Genomic DNA, 26643 nt, shown 5'->3' on the forward strand with positions numbered 1-26643 from the left:
ACTCATTTCAAACTAAGTGCTTTTGCATTGTCCCTTTATTATGCATGTATTGATTATGTAATTCTATTATGTTTAGAGGTCCTTTAAATTAGTCTGCTTTTCTACAAACAGGGATTTACTACCTCACTCAATATATATATATTTTTATAGTGGCCACAGAGTGAGAAGGTAGGTGGGGTTTAGAGCCAGGGTTTCTCTATACTTATGGCTTTTCTTTAATGCGCATGACGTCACTGGGAGATTATTTCACTGAGCCACCTGTTTGTGTGCAATTACATATTGAGATAAAACCTTAGATCTTATCTCTCTCACCCATAGGCAAATGACTGGTTTGGATGAAGGGATTGTTCATACATCATACTTAATTGAACCTTAACAGTACCATACTCTGCTCTTCAAAATATAAACATCTTCCAGTATACAGTCCAGTGAATTTTAGACACTCCATTAAAGGAGTACTAAAGAGGAGAATAACATAATCAGTAAATTGTGCATAATAAAAAGACAATGCAAAAACAGTTTGAATTTCAAATGAGTAGTAGATTTCTTTCAGACAAATATTAAACTAAGTTCTATTTTCCCCCCCACTGCATCATGTGACAGCCATAAGCCAATCACAGAATGCATTCACTTATATTCTGTAAATCTTTCACATGCTCAGTAGGAGCTGGTGCCTCAAAGTGTGCATATAAAAAGATTGTGCACATCTAGATAATGGAAGTGAATTGGAAAGTTGTTTAAATTGTGTGCTCTATCTGAATAATGAAAGTATACTTTTTACTTGAGTGTCCCTTTAATGAAGACTTTCCCTTTCTTTACTGTACTTCAAAACTTATTTACAACCCACACATACTAACTTTCCAACTACAGACATTTAAAAATAAATAAAGTTCCGTATTTTTTATTAGGATCTTTTGTAAACACTGGAAACAAACTGTTTACGGAAGAAGAAGAAATACCTACGCGTTTCACATCATGCACCATCACCAATATTTCTGTTTATACAATCTACTATTTCTTAGTATTAATGTGTTGTCACAGTCTTTGTGTAATTATTATACAGCTTGAAACAAAAATCTAGCAAAAATGATTAGTCAGTGGCATATGTACATATGCTACATCTAATTAGAGGATCTGGATTCAAACACTGTGCCTGCTTAGTGAGCTGGTGGTTGTGTGTATTGTGTCAGTGGTGTTTACAGTTTGTTGTTAAAAGTTTACAACAAATCCTAATACAAAAAATACAGAACTTTATTTATTTTTAAAGTGCTTAAAATGTATTATATTCTTGCAGTTATAAACACAATAACTTCACATTTGTCTACATTAAACAGATTTAGTCTGGTGGAAGAAAAACTTGTTAGTTAATAACAAAATGTATCTATTTACACTACATCATTACCAATATTATTATAAAGGGTCATTTTTATTATCACGTGTGTATAAATCATCAATATATTATGCAACTCTGACACTAATTATGGTTAAAGATAACGATCAAAACTGAAATGTGCATGGGTTTATTTACATTTGAAATTGAAGCATGTTTACTTAATATTTTATCAGCAAAAATGCTTCTTGTAAAAGTGATTACAGTTTATCAGTGGCGTACACACATATGTGGTGAGGGCCCGCGCTATATATTCCAAAGGGATCCTTTACTATAAATCGCTAATGTGCTGACTGGATAATATAGCCATCATTGCAGCCAATTGGGATGTATAGTAAACCGGCTCTTGGCGATGCCGCCTGTTAATATAGATGTCGGCAGCTTGGAAGATTTTGCCGGTTTGCTCAACATCACGGCGGATCCCTTTGAATATATCGCGGCATCGCTCTATTTGAATCATGATATTTTTATTTAGACTTCTGTGTCCATTCAAAAGAACATTAAGTTACTTAAAAATGCAAAACCAACATACTAATTGCAACATTTTACAGTATTTTATTACTGCAATATTTATGTGTTTAACTCTTGCAACAAAGTCAGCTCCACAGCAGCAATGCACTACTGGAATTTAGCGGATGATATCTGTATGTGCGTAGCCAACAATAGCCAGCGAGATCCCTGTAGTGCATTGCTGTTCCTGAGCCTACCTATGTATGCTTTTCAACAATGGATACCAAAATAAAAAACTCAGTTTTACATTAATAATTCTCTTACAATTGCATGAAACATGGTTATTTTGACTTTATGTCCCTTTAAGTGCTACACACATTATGTATATTACTAATTCTTTGTCATTTCATAGATGGAAGCTGAGGAAGTATCAGATCAGAGAGTTCCAGAAAACCTACCTCCAAATTACCACAATGAGTCCTTTACCAAGACTAACATTGGAAATAAAACAGTTGAGACAAAACAGGAAATTGTTAAGGTATGAAAAAAAGTGTGAATGGAGTGAGAAAAGGGAATTGCTGGAAAAAAGACTGTATACATGAATAGCATTCTGTAGCTCACTTACATATTACAGGTAAATGTGTTTTTAAAAGCCAGATATGTGTCCCATGAAAATAAAAATCACGTTGAAAATAATTTTGTACATTTTTTGTGCCTCAATAAATCTTTTTTTTTTTTTTAATGTTAAAGGGCAATTTTCATGAAAAAAAAACATGCTCTGATTCATTAGAGCATTTCTGTTTTATATTTAATATGTATCTTATAGTTGGAAGAAAAAAATATATATATACAAGCGCACAGAAACACTCCTCATAATGTAGAAAGTTTTAATCCAATTAAACATATAAAAAACAGATAACACAATCCCCCTGAGTAATGCCTACTCACAAGATGGGACCTCAATCATATGAGGTAAGGTATGTGTCCTTTGTGGTAAGTTTAAAGGTGTCCAGACCTTGCAAACCAGAACAACAATCTGACGGATCCAGGCTACTTGCATCTGTGTTACCAAAGCCCTGTCTTTTGATTCGGGAGCACCACAAAGACCGATACTAAATTGGCAACAATAGTAACACACTGAAAATCTACAACCGAGCGTGGTAAAACAAACCAGCGTGTGCTGCAACGTGACGTAAGCTGGGCATTGCCTAACGCGTATCATGGAACTCGTCCGATTCACTGAACTCGTCCGCTTCGTCAGAGGCTTGATAGACACCCACCTTACTAGCTGTCTATTTACGGACAATGAGTTTGATCACGCCTCCCTACGTCACTCCAATCTTCCACCTGCTCGCCTTAAAATCGATACAGTGACTCAATACGGCGTAGCACAAATGGGGAATAGCAGTAAAAAGTGATGGCAACAGTTACTTATATGTCTTAGCGAATACAAACAGATCTTATTTGTATACCAATTGATTTAGCTATCTGAGAGTGAACTATGTTAATGATTTTTCTACAACTCAAAGATAATAATTTAAAAGACACATATTCAAAATGAATAATACAAATAATACAAACAAAACTATGCCTGAATTAAGGGGGTTAATGGGGGTTAAAATAGAAACCTTTTTGCATGTAAGCTTTGGCTGCATTAAATATTTAGAAACGTATGTTAGTTCATACTGTTATATGTCCCTTTAAGAAGAAATCTTAAACCATTGTCTCTATTTTTCTCATGGTATTATTTTCCTGTTTCTGTCAAAAATGTAATAAAGAAAATAAAAAAATATATATAATAATTTTATATATATATATAAATATATCTGTGTGTGTGTGTATGTATATATATATGTGTGTGTGTGTATGTATATATATATGTGTGTGTGTATGTATATATATATGTGTGTGTGTGTATGTATATATATATATGTGTGTGTGTGTGTGTATATATATATATGTGTGTATGTGTGTGTATGTATATATATATGTGTGTGTGTGTATGTATATATATATGTGTGTGTGTGTATGTATATATATATGTGTGTGTGTGTATGTATATATATATGTGTGTGTGTGTATGTATATATATATGTGTGTGTGTGTATGTATATATATATGTGTGTGTGTGTATGTATATATATCTGTGTGTGTGTGTATGTATATATATATGTGTGTGTGTGCATATATAAAAACTTACACTTAGGAATGTGTTTCTATTATAACTTGAATTAATACGTATGTTTCTATTCTTTTAATACAGGAAACGGATAATAAAACTGGATCAACACTGTACTCAGAAACTTTGATAACGTCAATAAAAAGCAGAGGCAATAAAGTCCACGTAAGTCTACCAATACCTCAATAAATAGGCCATTTGATATTTCTCTAGTATAAAATAATTATTATTAAAGGGACATAAAACCCTAAATGTTTCTTTCATTATTCAGATAGAACTTTTCACTTTAAACAACCTTCTAATTTACTTTTATTATCAAATTAGCTTTGTTCTCTTGGTATCATTTGTTGAAAAGCAGGGACGTAAGCTCAGGAGCATGTGTCTGGAGCACTATATTGCAGCAGTTTTGCCACAATGTTATCCTTTTGAAAATGCAGTAGAGGGCAGCACCATTTCCTGCCATGTAGTGCTCCACACACCTACCTAAGTATCTCTTCAACAAAGAATACCATGAGAACAAAGCAAACTTGATAATGGAAGTAAGATGGAAACTATTTTAAAATTGTATGCTCTATTTGGATCACAAAAGAACATGTTTGGGTTTGATATGCCTTTAATAATTTGAGCAAATTTTTTAGCCCAAAAGAATTGTTTTTGTGACCCTTGTTGTTCAGCCATCTACAATATTTTGTTACTGAATGAAACTAGTTTCGTTATCCGCACATGGAATCACTTTGCTTTGCCAGTGTAAAGATGCTGGTATTTATTTCTCTTTCCGTCCGGATGTTAACCTCCTTTTGTACAGGGAATTTATTATCAGTGTAGGAAATAATTAGACTTTGATCTTCCTGTCTCTCTAGAGCAGCCATCTGCCTTTATTTACACACGAACAGCTGAATTATACAGTACCTACACTATACTTTTGTATATAGCTGAATTATACAGTACCTACACTATACTTTTGTATATAGCTGAATTATACAGTACCTACACTATACTTTTGTATATAGCTGAATTATACAGTACCTACACTATACTTTTATATATAGCTGAATTATACAGTAGCTACACTATACTTTTGTATATAGCTGAATTATACAGTACCTACACTATACTTTTGTATATAGCTGAATTATACAGTACCTACACTATACTTTTGTATATAGCTGAATTATACAGTACCTACACTATACTTTTGTATATAGCTGAATTATACAGTACCTACACTATACTTTTGTATATAGCTGAATTATACAGTACCTACACTATACTTTTGTATATAGCTGAATTATACAGTACCTACACTATACTTTTGTATATAGCTGAATTATACAGTACCTACACTATACTTTTGTATATAGCTGAATTATACAGTACCTACACTATACTTTTGTATATAGCTGAATTATACAGTACCTACACTATACTTTTGTATATTACATTTATGTTTACATTTGGGAAAGTTCCTGTACACATACACAATATGTTCAGTGCTATAAAAAATATATAAAATACTTTGTGGACAAGAAGAAAACGGCCCAATTGGCAGCAGACATGCCAAAAACTGAGACGTGGCAAAAATATCCCCAGGAAACAGATACCCGCCTATTAAAGGGACAGTCTACGCTAAAATTGTTATTGTTTACTAGCCATTCTTTGCTTTGCACAACCAACATTGTTATATTAATATACTTTATAACATTTAAACCTCTATATTTCTGCCTGTTTCTAAGCCACTACAGACAGCCTCTTATCACATGCTTTTTTATTTGCTTTTCACAACAGGAGACTGCTAGTTCATGTGAGCCATATAGATAACATTGTGTCCACCCAAGGCGTTATTAAAGATTTAGCACAACACAGTACTAAATGCAAGGCAATAGATAATAAATAAAATGTCATGTGATCAGGGGGCTTTCAGAAAAGGCTTAGATACAAGGTAATCACAGAGGTAAAAAGTACATTAATATAACTGTGTTGGTTATGCAAAACTGGGGAATGGGTAATAAAGGGGTTATCTGTCTTTTAAAACAATAAAAATTATATTGTAGACTGTCCCTTTAACCCTATCAATTTACCTTTTATAAGAGACATTTTACTATAACCTTTTTATCAAACATATCAAAGATCAGTATTTGTGGGTTTTTTGTTTTGCCTGAAAAAAAAATATAAATTTAAAGCTGTTTTTAGTTTATATCCAAATGAATATAGCAGTACCAGATGTGTACTCTCCAATAATTCTCATTAGTTGGTAAGAAGAATTGCTTATTGTCCCTATTAGCATGGGCAAAATTGCTTATCAGCCAATGAGTTATAGCAGGAAGCAGCTATCACCTAGTAAGTATTATGAAGTGTAAATCCAATACTGCCGTGTTCCTTTAAATTTCAATTTTAGCAGCTTTTCTTCTCCTATTTTCATGTATTAAAAATAAATTAAACCTGTTTAAAGGCAACTCTTTAAAGTGATTAATAGAACATTTTACAATATCATTTTAAACCTCCCCACCATATTCCATAATTTACTTTCTCTAAATGGTTTGCCTTGGCGACACTGAATTGTAATCTGGCAACCAATAAAGCCAATTTGGAATCAATATAAACAAAGGGGCATTAAAGTCATTTTTATTTATGCATTAGAAATGATTCACTGCATTGCAACAGATCTACGTACAAAATAAATATGTTTTAAAAACATTTAAAACCGGGCAGTTTGTTAGAAAAATATGCACCATTAAAAAGCCTGTTGAACATTGTTTATCACACTTTCATTACTGTATCCATTTAAAGGGACAGTCTAGGCCAAAATAAACTTTCATGATTCAGATAGAGCATGTAATTTTAAACAATTTTCCTATTTACTTTTATTACCAATTTTGCTTTGTTCTCTTGGTATTCTTAGTTGAAAGTTTAACCTAGGAGGTTCATATGCTAATTTCTTAGACCTTGAAGGCCACCTCTTTTTAGAATGCATTTTAAGAGTTTTTCACCACTAGAGGGTGTTAGTTTATGTATTTCATATAGATAACACTGTGCTTGTGCACGTGAAGTTATCTGGGAGCAGGCACTGATTGGCTAAACTGCAAGTCTGTCAAAAGAACTAAAATAATGGGGCAGTTTGCAGAGGCTTAGATACAAGATAATCACAAAGGTAAAAAGTACATTAATATAACTGTGTTGGTTATGCAAAACTGGGGAATGGGTAATAAAGGAATTATCTATCTTTTAAAACAATAAAAATTCTGGTGTAGACTGTCCCTTTAAGAACAGATATACAAGACCTCCAACACAAATCAACCAATCACTGTGCAGCATGTATGGGTGGCATGGTTCTGCTTTCCATGAAATGCACTCCAGCCTTTCTGGGGGAGTGGAAACACTACAATTTTTTAGGGTTAAATTAGGAAATTAAGACAAAATAAATAATTAAATTGCTTTACTTTTTTTTTTTTATTATTATTATTATTATGCATGATTAGACATTTTAAGGGGAATTGCATTTAAAATTTAATGAAAGAGTGATTGGCACATTGTATATTACATACTTAGAGAGTTGGAGTAGCTGAAATGTTCAATTCTGTTTATCTGCCCTAGTAAGCAGATAGTGCACCACCTGTTATATTTGGTGGCCAATATTTTGATCCTTTTTTTTCTTTTTCTCCACAGATCACATAGACCTGTCCTCACATATTTCAGTAATTAATAGCTATAGCAGTGTTAGTTTCTTTTACAGAATATACATTTTTTACATCCCAGTCAAGTAATTTAAAAAGCTTCAACAATGCTGCACCACAGACAATTTTTTTTGTTTTTACATTTCTATTTTATTCTTTATTACCAGTTTATACAGCTGTATTCTCATCACTGTCATAAAAGTAAAGACTTGATCAACCCGCAGTATGTTGTGTTTTTAAGCATTTATTACCAGATTTTCTGCTGATACAACATTTAAAGGGATACTAACCCCAATTTTTTTCTTTCATGATTCAGATAGAGCATGCAATTTTAAGCAACTTTCTAATTTACTCCTATTATCAATTTTTCTTTGTTCTCATGTTATCTTGATTTGAAAAGCAGTAATGAAAGGTTAGGAGCCGGCCCATTTTTAGTTCAGCACCTGGGTAGCACTTGCTAATTGGTTTGCTACATTTAGCCACAAAGCAGCAAGTGCTACCAGGTGCTGAAAAATGGGCTGTCTCTAAAGCTTACAGTACTGCTTTTTCAAATCAAGATAGCATGAGAACAAAGAAAAATTGATAATAGGATTAAATAAGAAAGTTGCTTAAAATCTCATGCTCTATCTGAATCATGAAAGAAAAAAAATTGGGTTTAGTATCCCATTAATATACTGCATTCATTTTTTTTTAAAGTTTCAATTCTTGCCAGCATTCCTGAAAAATGTTTTTATATTAAAATTGAGCCAAGTATGAATGTATATGTAGGCCTAATATTGTTTTTTCTTAGCTGGAATCTAGAACCGTTGTATCAAAATAAAAAAATAATTTTATGATTCAGATAGAACATGCAATTTTAAGCAACTTTCTAATTTACTCCTATTATTAATTTTTCTTTGTTCGCTTTTTATTTGAAAAAGCTTAGGAGCCAGATCATTTTTGGTTCAGAATCTGGGTAGTGCTTGCTGATTGGTGACTAAATGTAGCCACCAATCAGCAATCACTACCCAGGGTCTGAACCAAAAAATGGGCCGGCTACTAAGCTAAAACTCCTGCTTTTTTTCAAATAAAGATACCAAGAGAAGGAAGATTTTTTTTTTTAATAGGAGTAAATTAGAAAATTGCTTAAAATTGCATGCTCTATCTGAATCATGAAAGAAGAAAAATTGTGTTTCATATCCCTTTATGTTTAATGTCAATACTTTTTTGTCACATGTATTTATTCGATAATCATTTACATTTATGAGCCACTAATTTAGGAAATTCAGTGTTTTATTTTATTTTATCCCACAACTAGTCTATATCTATTTTTATTTTCAAATCTAGACAGTTTAATATAAATATTTACATATAAATTATAACAGTGTATTCACAAAAACTAAACTGTACTGTGCTCTATACCTCCCACAAAATGCATATATATAGCTCTGAAAACAATACACAGAGGATCTGTTCTGACTGTGTTAGGGTTATTGTCTGTGACGTGTGAGTCACGCTGTACTTGTGTTTTAAGAATAGTTTCCACACACGCTGGTCTTTCTTTTTTTGTCAGACACAGATGTGGAAATGATTAAGATAACTTCAGGGCATACATATGCTGATAGCACAGTTACATCTAACTGCAATGAAAAAATAATAATTCAGCAGTAATGAGTAGTGCTGAATCTGTATTTTTCTGTTGTTTTACTTTATCAACAAAACTAGCATAATTAGTACAGTGTAAACCTCACAAACTGTATTTTATGCAAATGAATGAACAGTAATATTTCATATTATTTAATATTAAAAGGTTTGGCTAAAATCTATTTTTATATACCGTGGTATGGATTCTCATTGGCTGAGAAACCTATTAAAAATGTGGAATACTCTTTAAAATGTCTTATTTTGGATTAAACAGTTATTAATCCTGTTAAACTTTTTTTTTTTCCATTTATATGATTGGACCTTCCTTGACTTAAAAAAGGCTTTATGCCCCATGATTGATAGTGAAAAAATACAGAGCAGAAACTCTCCAGTGGCTCCATGTAGCACAAGAGCAGTGTTTTAATACCTCCCAGGACAGTGATTTTTTTTATCCTCCTTGATTGCCAGTAACACATAAATGAGTGCCACATAATACATTTATATGTATAGTTTGATTCCAGAACAGACATTAGCAAGACTAAAATCTCTAGAATACTAGGCAGAGATGGAAACACTGCCGAGTTTGCAAACAACCAGTTAAAGGGACAGTTTACTCCAAAATGTTCTCCCCTTTAATTTGTTTCCAGTGATCCACTTTACCTGCTGGAGTGTATTAAATTGTTTACAAGTAGCTCCTTTACCCTTATATTGGCATTTGAAATAGTTGATTTAGCATGTGGTATCCCCACCTATTCTGAAAGTTTGTGGCCGCAGGTCCAAGCTATAGATAAGCTTTGTAAACACAGCCAGCAGAAGAAATTACACTTCCAGTGGGATATAGCAGAGATATGGTAATAAAATGTTGATTTTCCATTGTTTTCTCCAAGTACTGGTGATTGGTTTATGGACAGATATAAGATAAAGAAGCAGGTATATGTACACAATGTGATACAGTAATGAGATCTGATTATACCTACAAGCTAAACCCATTTTATTAGGTTGTGTCTTCAAAACACAAAATCAGAGCTTTAATATACACAAAAAAACTTAAAAAACTAATTTTCATACATTTTTTACTCTGCAGTTGGTAAAAAAAAGCAATTGTAAACACATTAAGGGAAACACTATTTTATAGTATACTGTCGCTTTAAGGCAAAGGGGTGAGAAGATGCATATCACGCGTGCATATCCTGCCCCTTCTGATAAGTTTATCTTCCTAGTGACCATGAGATTTTAAGTTGTATAATGGCATTGCTACTAGTTACCAAATCCTCTCAGCATACAGTAGGAATTACATTTAAATTTTGTCAACCCTGTTGTTGTAAAATGGTATTTACTGTATAAGTTTTTTTTTCCACCATTAAAGGGATACTTAAGTCAAAATTAAAATGTCATGATTCCAATAGAGCAGGCAATTCTAAACAACTTTCCAATTTATTTCCATTAACAAAATATTCACAGTCTTTTTTTTAATTTACACTTTTTGAGTCACCAGCTCCTGAGCATGTGCAAGACTACACAGAATATAAGTATATGCATTTGTGATTGGTTGATGGGCTGTCACATGATACAGGGGGAGTGGAAATTTGTCAGCAACAATTCTGCTACTTATTTGAAGTTCAGACTAAGTGCTATCACATTGTCTTTTTATCATTCATTTGTTGATTATGAAAATCTATTGTATTTATTGATCCTTTAAAGGGACAGTATACAGCAATTTTCATCTAACTGCATGTAATAGACACTACTATAAAGAAGAATATGCAGATACTGATATAAAACTCCAGTTTAAAACATTTTTACAAATGTACTTAGAAGCTCCCAATTTAGCACCGTTGATGAAGTTAGGCTGTGACATCATGTGAAAGGGACTGAGAAAGCAAGAAGAGCAGACACTCCCCCCTCCCCTGCATATGAAAAGAACCATTACACAAGCAGGAATATGTAGACATCAGTATATATCTAAAACTTTGGGTCTTGGTTAGAAGTCTGAAAATCAGCACATAATTTACAAATGATTTAAAAATAAGCAAAACTATACATTTTTACAAAAACATCCCCAGATTGGCTATATAAATAAATACGGAACAAGGTCATTTTTTAAATTTGATTTTTTTTTTAACTACACAAATTTTATTCCCAAAAATGTGTTTGTTAATTCCATGTCTCTTTAAGCAATCTTCACAACTAGTTAGAGGCATTTTAACATGCAATTTGGTATAGATGCAACTACTAGTCATTCTAAAATGTAATCCCTTAGCTGTCAGGGTTCTCATTACTGTGCAATACATTATAGCTCTCTCCGGTTGCCATAGAGGAAGACATTGTGATAACTATTTCCATTCTGTGAATGTACCGGTATGATTCATAGCCAACCTCGGCTGAAGCCATTAGATTTCTTACACACTAATTAAGGTTTATTAAATCATTATTTTGCTGTGCATTTCCTGCACACATTGGAGAGGTCAGACCTACAGCTACTGTAGATGTTCCTGTGTTTGTACATAATAAAATACCGGTAAGCAACATTTAGCATTTCTGATAAAGTTTTAGTTTCAAAGTAAGAATACATTTAATAAATTAAAGGTTCATGAAGGTCAAAATTAAAGGGATATGAACCCCAAAATGTTTATTTCATGATTCAGATAGCGCAGCTGATTTTAAACAACTTTCTAAGTTACTTCTATTATCAACTTTTCTTTATTCTCTTGGAATCTTTTGTTGAAAAGCAGGGGGTATGTTTAGGAGCTAGCACATTTCTGGAGCCCTATAAGGCAGCAGTTCTGTGTTGTAGAGATACCTAGGTAATTATCTGGAGCACTACATGACAGGAAATAGTGTTGCTATCTAGAGCTCTTGCAAATGGATAATATTCTTGAAAAACTGCTGCCAAATAATGTTGCAGATGTGTGCACACTCATGTGCTTACCATCCTGCCTTTCAAGAAGGGATGATAAGAGAACAAAGAACATTTGATAGTAGAAGTAAATTAGAAAGTTGTTTAAAATGACATGCTCTATCTGAATCATGAATGAAGACATTTGGGTTTCGTGTCCCTTTAAAGGGACAGTAAACATTTTTTGAGATTTGTATATAGCATACTTAGTTGTGCATAATGAAACTACGTTGCAACATATTTTTATTATTTATTTTGCACCCATTTCATGTAATTTGAGCAATTTCTAATACTTGAAATGCACCTTGCTGACTTCTCAAGGCTTACCCTGCAACATATCTTTATCTAATTGGCTTTAACTAATAACAACTGCAAATAAATGCACTTTATACTAACATTGAGTGTGACTAGCCTTGTTGTCTGCAGACTAAAGCCCAGATTGGCTCCTCCAAATAAGACAAATGGTGGGTGGCGTTTGATTATTGAAAAATAATTACAGTAAAAATGATGGTAATTTGCAAGGGGAGACCATGAATAAAGTGGTTCCTCCATAAATGGGAAGCTAACCTACTATATTTACCGGTAAATGTTAAAGATAGAGTCCTTTACCCATTTAGAATTAGTCTATACATACTAATCGAAAATCTCTGGGGCAATTGGTGTTTTTCGAAAAGCAATTCACATAAACCATTCTTGTTTTGAGAATACTTATCTTTTGTGCTATGATCTCTTACATCTCCAGGTTGGTTTGATAGTTTGTTTTTGGTATGTTTAGTTTTATAAATTGTTAATGTTAATAATTTAAAAAAAGGATAGTCTTGAGCACAGAATCCTAGTTAGTTAAAGGGACAGTCTAGTCCAAATTAAACTTTCATGATTAAGATAGGGCATGTGATTTTAAACTTTCCAATTTACTTTTATCACCAATTTGCTTTGTTCTCTTGGTGTTCTTAGTTGAAAGCTAAACCTAGGAGGCTCATATGCTAATTTCTTAGACCTTGTAGGCCGCCTCTAATATGATAAAACATAAACAAGGGGCACCAACATAGTGTAATTCGTACAAAACCAAGTGAGATGTGACCGTGTGCAATATGCTACTCACAAGAGAAGTGGCACCTTAAGCCAATAAGGTGCTAACAGGCAGGCTGACGTTCAAAACCAGCAGTCAGTACGCTGGGGGTCTCAAACGTGAGACCCGTGGATTCTGGATGGTAGCGTAAGAGGTAGCAGTGATAATCCTTCTGAACCGACAACCAGGTGTGTGCTCAGGAGGCAGGAGTGTTCTCCCCAAGGCTGCTCAAAGGCTAAAAGTCTGTATCGGACAGCTTGCTGTGTCAACGCACAGATTCTTGATAAGTATCCCAAACGGAAAAAGATATGCAGGTACCACAGAAAACTAGTTTGAGTCCAATCAGGCCTAACGGGGATTAGAGATAGGGTCAATAATATATATTTTAGTTATGTTATTACATATGGCTGAGGTTACATTTATGCCTCTTTAGCGTATCTCGATTTAATACATTGTCCTTTCAAATAATCACAAATTGATATCTCTGATGGATACTATATTTTTTTTTTTGGCCATTAATTCTTTTTCAATGGGCTTCAAAGCAGCTAACAAAACTTAGATATTTTTGATGTCTTTTGTAGCCATCTTGTCGTATACATTTTTCTATTACATATCATGTTTTACATATATTTTTATATACACTTACCCTGATTATTGTGATTTTCGTAAATGGATTTTTAATTATGTATAAATGTTAAATGCATTTTATTGAATCAGATATTAGATTTTAATATGTTATATAGAGATGACCTCTATCATTATATCCGGGTCATGTTTGGGTTTAAATAGAATGCATTATCATACCTTATTATGCCTGATGAAACGGTCCTATGCTGACCGAGAAACGCGTTGACAAAGAAATAAAGATAACCTGCCTTTTAAACCACGACCCGGTTTTCTGTGGTACCTGCATATCTTTTTCCCTTTGGGATACTTATCAAGAATCTGTGCGTTGACACAGCAAGCTGTCCGATACAGACTTTAAGCCTTTGAGCAGCCTTGGGGAGAACACTCCTGCCTCCTGAGCACACACCTGGTTGTCGGTTTGGAAGGATTATCACTGCTACCTGTTACGCTATCATCCAGAATCCACGGGTCTCACGTTTGAGACCCCCAGCGTACTGACTGCTGGTTTTGAACGTCAGCCTGCCTGTTAGCACCTTATTGGCTTAAGGTGCCACTTCTCTTGTGAGTAGCATATTGCACACGGTCACATCTCACTTGGTTTTGTACGAATTACACTATGTTGGCGCCCCTTGTTTATGTTTTATCCTAGACTCCTGACCCATCACACCTTGGATACAAGTGGAGCTTGCAGAGCAATCAAATTTTATCAACACACTTTTGTTTTAAAATTTTTGGACATTTTTCTTTGGACACTTTAACGGACTCTTCACTACCTATAGATGTTATTATTATTCTATATTAATTGTTAAAACAACTTTGTATTTTCTTATTTCACAAACCGTGCACTTTCAGCATAAGTATTTGACACACATTACCATTTTATTTTTTGGATTTTCACAATATTTTGCATTGCACACAAATTTTTTTTTACACTTTTTTTCACTATTTATGTACTCTCAAACAATAGTTTTTTAAACACCTCTGGTTTTATTACCTACTAGGGCCATTTTAATCCTAGGAATTCACATTTTTTACTATATTTTATATTAACACTATTTTTCAATTTTTATTTTTTATATATTTCTTGGTCTAATAGCGCATCCTCATAGTTTTTCCTTTGGGAATTACATTTTATTTCGCCTCTAATATGAATGCATTTTGACAGTTTTTTACCACTAGAGGGCATTAATTCAGGTGTGTCATATAGATAACATTGAGCTCACGCACGTGAAGTTACCTAGGAGTAAGCAGTGATTGGCTAAATGCAAGTCTGTCAAAAAAACTGAAATAAGGGGGCAGTTTGCAGAGGCTTTGAAACAAGGTAATCACAGATGTAAAACGTGTATTATTATAACTGTTTTGGTTATGCAAAACTGGAGAATGGGTAATAAAGGAAGTATCTATCTTTTTAAAAAACAAAAATTCTGGTGCTGACTGTCCCTTTAAACTTCTGACTTATAATTTGTCATGATACTTGCATTATCCATTCTCTTACATAGATTTGCCCTTATTTTGTTAACTGGATGTCAAGATGTTTGTATTCACTTGATTCAGTACCTTTTGTTTGGTGATACTGCGTACTTTCAAGAATCCTTTCAAATAAATAAAGTTCTAAAAAAAATATATATATAATAATTTATTTTTTAAGTGTTAAGACTTGGTTAATCTGTTATTCTATACCAGCATAACATAAATGTCTTGTTACTATAAGATGTTTAATGTCCCTTTAATTATATATGTTCAGCTAGGTTCCAGTAGTGCCTTACTGCACTGGAGCTGACTTTTACTGTGTGTTTAATCCTTTTGCATGGGTTATACACAGTAATATGCATGCAATAGAGCAATAACAAAAGTCCTCTAACACATTTTACATCTTTGCACTTTTGTGGTCATTGAATCATTTTTACTGTAACTGCAGATATTTTGATGGCAGATGCAAACTAAAAAACCTATCAAATATGCCAAAATGTGTATCCAAAAATTCTCTTACAGTATTTGTGGTACCTAAGATATGAAAAGTCTATTTCATAAATGAAGCACCCATTCTATAAAGAATAGTTCTGCAAGTTACTCCTGAACCTATTGCCCTCCAACCTGTGATTATAACCCTTAATTCTGGTGTTGCTCATTTTGTCAAAAATGTTTTCAAGCTCAGCTTTAGTACATACCTTAAAGGGGCAGTCTAGGCCAAAATACACTTTCATTTTTCAGATAGGGCATGTCATTTTAAACAATTTTTCAATTTACTTTTATCACCAATTTTGCTTTCTTCTCTTGGTATTCTTAGTTGAAAGCTTAACCTAGGAGGTTCATATGCTAATTTCTTAGACCTTGAAGGCCACCTCTTTTTAGATTGCATTTTAACAGTTTTTCACCACTAGAGGGTGTTAGTTCATATATTTCATATAGATAACACTGTGCTCGTGCACGTGAAGTTATCTGGGAGCAGGCACTGATTGGCTAAACTGCAAGTCTGTCAAAAGAACTAAAATAAAGTAGCAGTTTGCAGAGGCTTATATACAAGATAATCACAGAGGTTAAATGTATATTAATATAACTGTGTTGGTTATGCAAAACTGGGGAATGGGTAATAAAGGGATGATCTATCTTTTAAAACAATAAAAATTCTGGTGTAGACTGTCCCTTTAAAGGGACAAATCAGTAACGTGTTTCTTTGTGCATCAAAAAGGGGACATTTTAAAATATAAAAGGTACAAATCACCAAATCTGGAATTCCAGAATTCCAAATTACTGTGAAATACAAACTTTTTAATGAATATTATCAAAAATGTTTCCCTGCCTGTAAGTCACAGTCTTCACTGTCTGTCTCTTTGCTTTTTTTGTGTTCTATTATACAATTGATAATCTATATTTATTTAACACGACAGCTAATACTTTTCTGATTACAGTACTGCACTATCTACTATACAAAAGTATTAAAAATGATATAAAACTACCTTTATGTGTAGTTATATGTAAATATTGCCTAAATAACAAAAAACATTGTTTACACTTGTTCCACCCCCTCTCCAAACTGTCCCATTTTATAGATGCAAATATTCCAAACTCTTCCAAAATCCAAACCTTTTCTGGTCCTAAGCAGTTTGGCTAAATATGTTTTTCCTATATTAAGAAAAAAAAGTTTATTTTTTTTGCTTGTGAGGTGTGTTCACCAATTAAACAGTGTTTTACCACTTTGTGGGGATTACATTTATAGGACCTAATAATCAAAAATTTGCAAATACATTTTTTTTAAAGAGACACTCAAGTCAAAATTAAACTTTCATTATTCAGATAGGGCAGCAATTTTAAACAACTTTCCAATTTACTTCCATTAACAAAATGTGCAGTCTTTTCTATATTTAAAATTTTTGAGTCACTAGCTCCTACTGAGCATGTGCAAGAATTCACAGAATAAACGTATATGCATTTGTGATTGGCTGATGGCTGTCACATGGTACAGGGGGAGTGGAAATAGACATAACTTTTAAAATTGTTGGAAAAAAATCTACTACTCATTTGAAGTTCAGACTAAGTGGTATTGCATTGTCTTGTTATCATGCATTTGTTGATTATGCAAATCTACTGTATTTACTGGTACTTTAATGACTTTATGGCCCGAATCACAATCTATCTATGCACACAACTTGTTCACAAGAGTGCCTTTCCGAAGAGCTTTAGATCATTGGGCATATAGACTTGCAGGCTGACTGGTGGTTAAATTGCACCCTCTAATGAATTAGAGCATCCAGTTTTTCACTATAATAATCCTTAAAAATTACAGGAAACGCAGGTGAAATAAAGTATAATGCAAACCTCTTTCTCTATACATAAGTACAATATGTAGAGTGTTTAATTTCTGTTCTATGTAATGTCAGAAGTATTTTGAATTTAATATCCCTTTAAAGTTGTGTTTTTCTCTTCACTGCTCCTGCATAGTATAATGTGGGTTCAGGAAATAAAAGAATGTCAGATTTCAGAGGCCTGTCACTAATGCGCAGTAACATTTACTAGGAAATGATGTCTGTTGCTGCTTATCCAGTTTGGCAGGGGGTATGGTGCTCTAGGGAATAGCTCTGTACGTGTGTTTGATCTGCAAGGAAGCTGCTTGATAAACCAAAGTGCCGCTTCACACGCTAATTAGGGTATCACAGACCTGTCTATAATGCTTTATGTAAAGATATTCAAAAATGTTTTTTATTATTATTGTATATAGAAAATAGACATCTAATAAAGCCAGTCTGTCATTCCAGATCTCACTTTTTTACAATAGTAAACAACAACAAGATACTGTATTACCTGAACCCTATTGCACTAAACAAAGAGGGCACATTGTTTAACATCCTTTTTAGGGGTTAAACACATGTTGGTCCAGTCCAATCTTTCCAAAACCCTTTTCGGGCTTTTCAGGTTTTGAGTGATCATAATCCAAGAGATTCGTGTTGGGGAAGATCATATCGGATCTAAACAGATAGCGGGGGAAATCACCCATGCAATGCATGGACAGCAATGACTTTGGTGATCACAATCCTCACGATAACGGGTTTTGCACTTTATTTCAGCAAGAAAATGGAGACATAGAATTCAACATACAAAGGTTGTTAATATAGATCAAAACTGGCCTTTTCGACATGTTTCCCAGTATTACAGGATGATTTGTAATAATTCTATTATCTTGAGCTTGTGCAATACACTCTGAAATGGTTACAGACACTATTTTAGCTATATATATCAATATATGGTCTAGATCCATTAAACCTATATTCAGTACTATAGTATAATCCCTCGGTAATGGGAGAGACAGGCATTTACGTCTGCATTTAAAATATCTATTTATAATTAAAACATTTCTTTCATGATTCAGATAGAGAATACAATTTTAAACAACTTTCCAATTTAATTCTATTATTTAATTTGCTTCCTTCTCTTGTTATCATTTGCTGAAAGGTTTATCTAGGCAAGTTCATGAGCAGCATAGAACCTAGGTCCTAGCTGTTGATTGGTTGCTGCATATATATATATATATATATTGAATGTGATTGGCTCACCCATGAGTTCAGTTAGAAACCATTAGTGCATTGCTGCACCATCAACAAATGAAACCAAGAGAATGAAACAGATTTGATAATAGAAGTAAATTAGAAAGTTGTTTAAAATTATATTCTCTCTCTGAATCATGAAAGACAATTTTTGGGTTTCATGTCCCTTTAAGTAGACAACCCAAGTTATTGATCTAGGACCATTTTGGTATATTTCATGCCACCATTTCATCATCAAATGCGATCATTTAAAAAAATTTGTTAACTTTTCACAAACTTTGGGTTTCTCACTGAAATGATTTACATACTGCTTGTCAGGGGTCAAGTCTAGCAGGCACGCATGGGAACGGAGTTCCTGCACAAATTTTGCAGGTGGAACTAAGTTCCCCCTGGATAGAGAACAGAAAAGCTTTAGTAAACACTGCTGCTGCTGGTGGGAGAAGCTAGAACACAGTCTGGTTACAGGGATAGTGAGATCCTCTAATAATGGGCAGTAGCACTTCCTACAATACACTAAATGCAAGCCTGTCAGCGGTCCTGCTATGTGATCACATGGTGGTTACATTTCATTGTGACTTGTTCTGAGCTTATTTAGCTCCCCTCAGCAGAAATAGGACTATTGCACCTTAAGTGGGTGAGACTCTGTGACAGGGGAGGAGTCTCAGGCCCAAAGGCAACCATTCAACCCTTCATTGGTTTTAATTTGCTTTCATTAACCAATACGTATAGATTATATTTCTATAAATATAGTGTGAGTCTGTGTGTGCATAAAACAATATTCATTGCGGGGGGGGGGGGGTAGAAGTCTTGGTGAGTTCCCACACTTTTTTTGTAGGACTTGACCCCTGCTGCTTGTGCAATCAAGGCACAAATGATTGTAAAAGCTTCCCTGGGATCCCCTTTTTTCAGAAATAGTAGACATGCATGGCCTTGCCAATGGTATTTGGTAATTAGAAGGGCACTAACTGCATCTTCGCACCACACTTCTATTATTACTCTCAGCGAAGCGATTTGTTTTTAGCTTTAGTGTAGAGATTACACTCCCACGGGCTGATTCCTACATGATCCTTCCCAAACAGCTCTCTTTCCTCCCTCACCCCCCCCCCCACTGGTCACCACCATCTTAGGTACTGGCAGACAGTTTGCCAATATTAAGTTTTCAGGCATTTTTTATTCATTTGTTTTTTAATTATTTTTTTCTGCAATGTAGGATCCCCCCTTACCCTCCAACCTCCCTGATCCCTCCCCCTCTAACTTGTGTCCCCCATCTTAGGTACTTGTCTGCTAGTACCTATAAAATGTCATTTTATATATTTTTTCCTATAGTGTAGTGGACCCCCCACACTCCCACCCCACCATTTTTCTGTAGCGTAGTTCCCCTACCTTCCCTCTCCCTTGTTTTTTCCCTGTATTGTAAGGCCCTCCCACTCCCTCCCCCTCCGCTGCTGGACCACACCTCCTGCCGGCTCCAGCAGATAATCGTTACAGATGGTGACACACACAGTGTCACCGTCTGTAACGATTGCACTCCGGTTCCATATGCGGGCAGATGGCTGGAGCTCAGGAACTCCAGCTCTCAGCTGTAACTTAACAGCTGAGATTGCTGGAGCTTCCTGCAGTTTAGATGTATAAATGCGGTAAGCAAAGTACTGCACAACATATATATATGTCACATTGGGCTAAGGGGTTAATGATCCTTTTAATTTTCCATGAGAACAAATTTCATTTGATAATAGAAGTAAATTGGAAACTTTTTTATTTATATGTTAAGCTCTTTAAATCAGGAAAAAAAAAGGATTTTGTGTAAATTTTATGATAAAATATATCAATAATAACCCCTTAATGACCAAGGACGTGCAGGGTATGTGTGACCGCACGTGCATGCTACATTAGGTTAAAGTCAAAGTAGGGAGAGGGGAAAAAATGTTGGGAAAGGGATCTGGGAGGGGGGTAGGGTATTGAGGGGCAGATACACTACAGAAAATGGGGGTTTTATTTTTTTTAGAACAAAAAGGGCAAATTTTGTAGTAAACTGGGTAGACAGCAGCCAGTACCTAAGATAGCAGCCAATAGGTCAAGGGGGAGGCATACAAAGCTGTTTGGGGGGATCAGGGAGGTTCGGGGTAATGGGGGATCCTACACTTCAGATGAAATATATAAAAACAAACAAAAAAAAAACTTTTTTTATACCGGCAGACTTTCTGCCAGTACTTAAGATGGCGGTGACATTTGTGAGGTGGGGAGGGAAGAGAGATGTTTGAGGGGGGTCAGGGAGTGAACAGGGGGTGGTATGTGTCAGGTGGGAGGCTGATCTCTACACTAAAGCTAAAATTATCCCTACAAGCTACCTAAGTAACCCCTTCACTGCTGGGCTTAATACAAGTGTAGTGCGCAGCAGCATTTAGCGGCCTTCTAATTACCAAAAAGCAATGCCAAAGCCATATATGTCTGCTATTTCTAAACAAAGGGGATCCCAGAGAAGCATTTACAACCATTTGTGTCATAATTGCACAAGCTGTTTGTAAATAATTTCAGTGAGAAAGCTAAAGTTTGTGAAAAAATTAGTGAAAAAGTTAAGGATTTTTTTTTATTTGACCGCATTTGGCGGTGAAATGGTGGCATGAAATATACCAAAATGGACCTAGATCAATACTAGTAGGTTGCCTACTAAAAAAAAATATATACATGTGAAGGGTTATTCAGGGATTGCTGACAGATATCAGTGTTACAATGTAACTATCGCTAATTTGGTGGAAAAAATGGTTTGGAAATAGCAAAGTACTACTTATTGCCCTATAACTTGCAAAAAAAGCAAAGAATATGTAAACATTGGGTATTTCTAAACTCAGGACAAAATTTAGAAACTATTTAGCATGGGTGTTTTTTGGTTGTTGTAGATGTGTAACAGATTTTGGGGGTCAAAGTTAGAAAAAGCGTGTTTTTTTTAATTTATTTATTATATTTTATATATTTTTTATAGTAAATTATAAGATATGATGAAATAATGTTATCTTTAGAAAGTCCATTTAATGGTGAGAAAAACGGTATATAATATGTGTGGGTACAGTAAATGAGTAAGAGAGGAAAATTACAGCTAAACACAAACACTGCAGAAATGTAAAAATAGCCCTGGTCCTTAAGGGTAAGAAAATTGAAAAATGGTCTGGTCACTATGGGGTTAATAATAATAAAAAAAAATGTTTACACAGATGATCTGCTATAAAGCCTGATGAAACAGCGACATTACAAGCCGAGAAACGCGTTGCATACAGGGGGCTATATGTCTATGCCCCCTTCACTTATTGCTGAATGTTTTTAATGTGATTTTTAAATAAACCATTTTTAACATGATCTAAGTGCTAGGACCTTATTATCTGTTGGCACTGCATCCTGTGGCTGACTGTTCTTGGAAGCTGTATTCTATGTTCCAGTCTGAAGCCAGGAATAGGGTTAGCTGAAACACCCTGAGATATCAGCCCGCTACTACCAGCACATAAGGGTGCTATTATTACATGTGAGTTACTCATTTGGCATCTACTGATGTTCTGTTGCTGTTTGCACTATTGATCTACACATGAGGCGCCCCTCTGTTTTGTGTTCATTTTAGTGCCTGATCTGGATTGATCTGTGAGGAGGAGAGCAGCCGCCCATTTTGCATATTCGGTTTGAACATCAGATATGTATATGGACAGTGCACTGCACTATCTGACCATTTTGGGACTGCATTGATCACACTTGGATCTTTTGTTATTGTTGTTTATTTTTTATTGATTGTATTATACATAATATCAGGTTTTCCATTTATTTTTAGGTTTTTAACATTATAGCTTGGTGACTGAACTGTTTATATTCGATTAGAGTGCGCCCCCTCTCATCTGTTGTTATATTACATTTGGTTTAAGGTTCTGAATGGATGTAAAATTCTAGCTGTTCCTGCGGAGTTTTCAGTCGGCAATACATATTATCACAGACTATTACAGAGGTTAGCTGTGGGTCAGTGTGATTTAGATTTTTTTGTATTTTGATTAGAACTCTCGTTGTTCGTATTTATTTCACCAGTTGCACAAACATTCTCTAGTGATTATGACTCATAAGCAAAAAAAAAAAGTTTCTTATATGCGTCATCAGGCAGCTCAGAGACAAATCAAATATAGAACATTGCTGCTGTGATTAGGCAATGTGCGGCTAACTGTAGTCACATATAATATAACTGCAGTCCAGGATTATATTCTTAATTTGTTTGATTTTGTACTTTCAGTAATACAAAAATCTGAACTAAAGCACCAATGAAAAACAGCATATGGTTGGCTTTGGCACCTAAGGAGTTAAAAGAACCTGAAAGCAATATATATATATATATATATATATATATATATATATATATATATTTATACATACAGTGGGGAAAAAAAAGTATTTAGTCAGCCACCAATTGTGCAAGTTCTCCCACTTAAGAAGATGAGAGAGGCCTGTAATTTTCATCATAGGTATACCTCAACTATGAGAGACAAAATGTGGAAATAAATCCAGACAATCACATTGTCTGATTTGGAAAGAATTTATTTGCATATTATGGTGGAAAATAAGTATTTGGTCACCTACAAACAAGCAAGATTTCTGGCTCTCACATACCTGTATCTTCTTCTTTAAGAGGCTCCTCTGTCCTCCACTCATTACCTGTATTAATGGCACCTGTTTGAACTTGTTATCAGTATAAAAGACACCTGTCCACAACCTCAAACAGTCACACTCCAAACTCCACTATGGTGAAGACCAAAGAGCTGTCGAAGGAGACCAGAAACAAAATTGTAGACCTGCACCAGGTTGGGAAGACTGAATCTGCAATAGGCAAGCAGCTTGGTGTGAAGAAATCAACTGTGGGAGCAATATTTAGAAAATGGAAGACATACAAGACCACTGATAATCTCCCTCGATCTGGGGCTCGACGCAAGATCTAACCCCGTGGGGTCAAAATGATCACAAGAACGTTGAGCAAACATCCCAGAACCACACGGGGGGACCTAGTGAATGACCTGCAGAGAGCTGTACCAACGTAACAAAGGCTACCATCAGTAACACACTACGCTGCCAGGGACTCAGATCCTGCAGTGCCAGACGTGTCCCCCTGCTTAAGCCAGTACATGTCCGGGGCCCGTCTGAAGTATGCTAGAGAGCATTTGGATGATCCAGAAGCAGATTGGGAGAATGTCATATGGTCAGATGAAACCAAAGTAGAACTGTTTGGTAGAAACACAACTTGTCGTGTTTGGAGGAGAGAGAACACCATACCTACTGTGAAACATGGGGGTGGCAACATCATGCTTTGGGCTGTTTCTCTGCAAAGGGAACAGGACGACTGATCCGTGTACATGAAAGAATGAATGGGGCCATGTATCGTGAGATTTTGAGTGCAAACCTCCTTCCATCAGCAAGGGCATTGAAGATGAAATGTGGCTGGGTCTTTCATCATGACAATGATCCCAAACACACCACCCGGGCAATGAAGGAGTGGCTTCGTAAGAAGCATTTCAAGGTCCTGGAGTGGCCTAGCCAGTCTCCAGATCTCAACCCCATAGAAAACCTTTTGAGGGAGTTGAAAGTCCGTGTTGCCCAGCGACAGCCCCAAAACATCACTGCTCTAGAGGAGATCAGCATGCAGGAATGGGCCAACATGCAGGAATGGGCCAACAAAATACTTATTTTCCACCATAATTTGCAAATAAATTCTTTCCAAATCAGACAATGTGATTGTCTGGATTTGTTTCCACATTTTGTCTCTCATAGTTGAGGTATACCTATGATGAAAATTACAGGCCTCTCTCATCTTTTTAAGTGGGAGAACGTGCACAATTGGTGGCTGACTAAATACTTTTCCCCCCCACTGTATATATATATATATATATATATATATATATATATATATAAAAATCTTGAGAAATGGCACATTGTTATCTTGTATAGTAGGTGGTACCAGGGAACATTTATATAAAATTAAGAAGCAAGGACAAAAATAAATAATGAAAGTATACTGCAAAGTTTTTCTCTTTTAATATGCATAATTAATTGAAAACGGGGAATTTAAATTTTGAGTTTAATATCTTTTTTAAATGTCATTCATATTATACTCTATTTCTATTTTAAGTTTTATTTCCCTTGAATAAACTCTCTATATCTCTTACACACACACTCTCCCTCTCATTCACGCACTAACACACACTCACTCTCTCTCACTCACTCACTCACACACTTTCTCTCTCTCTCTCTTTCTATCACACATGCACTCTCTCTCAGGTACACACACAGGGACTGTTTTTTGAAAGTGCAAACGGACATGATGCGATGTAACGTATTATGTCCGCCACACATCGATAAATGCTGATAGCATACACTGTCAGCATTTATCATTGCACAAGCAGCTCTTGTGAACTGCTTGTGCAATGCTGCCCCCTGCAGATTCGTGGCTGATCAGCCGCTAGCAGGGGGTGTCAATTAGCCCGATCTTATAGGATCGGGCGGATTGATGTCTGCAGCCTCAGAGCAGGCGGACAAGTTATGGAGCAGCAGTCTTTAATAATTCGGTCACACACACACGCTTTCTCTCTCATGCACGCACACACACAGACTCTCTATCTCTCTCTCACACTCACACACACATATATATGACATGTTTTTAAATTCATATGAATGATATGCATCACAATGTATCATCAAGATATCATAATGCAGGCGTCAATAAATCTGTTTAAAATTCAGGAGCCAGTAAGAATATTTAGGAGCCAGACATACTTTCTTCTGTTAAGTGTGATCAGTCCACGGGTCATCATTACTTCTGGGATATTACTCCTCCCCAACAGGAAGTGCAAGAGGATTCACCCAGCAGAGCTGCATATAGCTCCTCCCCTCTACGCCACTCCCAGTCATTCTCTTGCACCCAACGACTAGATAGGATGTGTGAGAGGACTATGGTGATTATACTTAGTTTTATATCTTCAATCAAAAGTTTGTTATTTTAAAATAGCACCGGAGTGTGTTATTACCTCTCTGGCAGAGTTTGAAGAAGAATCTACCAGAGTTTTGCTATGATTTTAGCCGGAGTAGTTAAGATCATATTGCTGTTCTCGGCCATCTGAGGAGTGAGGTAAACTTCAGATCAGGGGACAGCGGGCAGATGAATCTGCATAGAGGTATGTAGCAGTTTTTATTTTCTGACAATGGAATTGATGAGAAAATCCTGCCATACCGATATAATGTCATGTATGTATACTTTACACTTCAGTATTCTGGGGAATGGTACTTCACTAGAATTACACTGTAAGAAATACATAAAGCTGTTTAATAACTAGAGATTATGTTTAACGTTTTTGCTGGAATGTAAAATCGTTTTCATTTGCTGAGGTACTGTGTGAATAAATGTTTGGGCACTATTTTTCCACTTGGCAGTTGCTTAATCTGTTTTTCTGACAGTTTCTGTTCTCCCTCACTGCTGTGTTGTGAGGGGGAGGGGCCGTTTTTTGGCGCTTTTACTATGCATCAAATATTTCAGTCAGCAACTCATTGTATTCCCTGCATGATCCGGTTCATCTCTACAGAGCTCAGGGGTCTTCAAAACTTATTTTGAGGGAGGTAATTTCTCTCAGCAGAGCTGTGAGAATTATAGTTTGACTGAGATAAAAAACGTTTTTTCTGTAATTTGTTTCCT

The 26643-nt window shown here is 35.2% G+C and overlaps 1 protein-coding gene across 1 annotated transcript in view; it reads left to right on the forward strand.

Moving 5' to 3' along the window:
- The window catches only part of DKK3 (dickkopf WNT signaling pathway inhibitor 3), a 127984-nt gene that overhangs the window by 15593 nt on the left and 85748 nt on the right, over positions 1-26643 (forward strand). Inside the window, exons 3-4 of the mRNA XM_053720261.1 lie at positions 2253-2378; positions 4104-4184. Of these exons, the coding sequence (XP_053576236.1) occupies positions 2253-2378; positions 4104-4184 (207 nt within the window). The remainder of the gene's footprint in view (positions 1-2252; positions 2379-4103; positions 4185-26643) is intronic.

Source organism: Bombina bombina, chromosome 7 (assembly GCF_027579735.1).
Source record: "Bombina bombina isolate aBomBom1 chromosome 7, aBomBom1.pri, whole genome shotgun sequence".
NCBI lineage: Eukaryota > Metazoa > Chordata > Amphibia > Anura > Bombinatoridae > Bombina > Bombina bombina.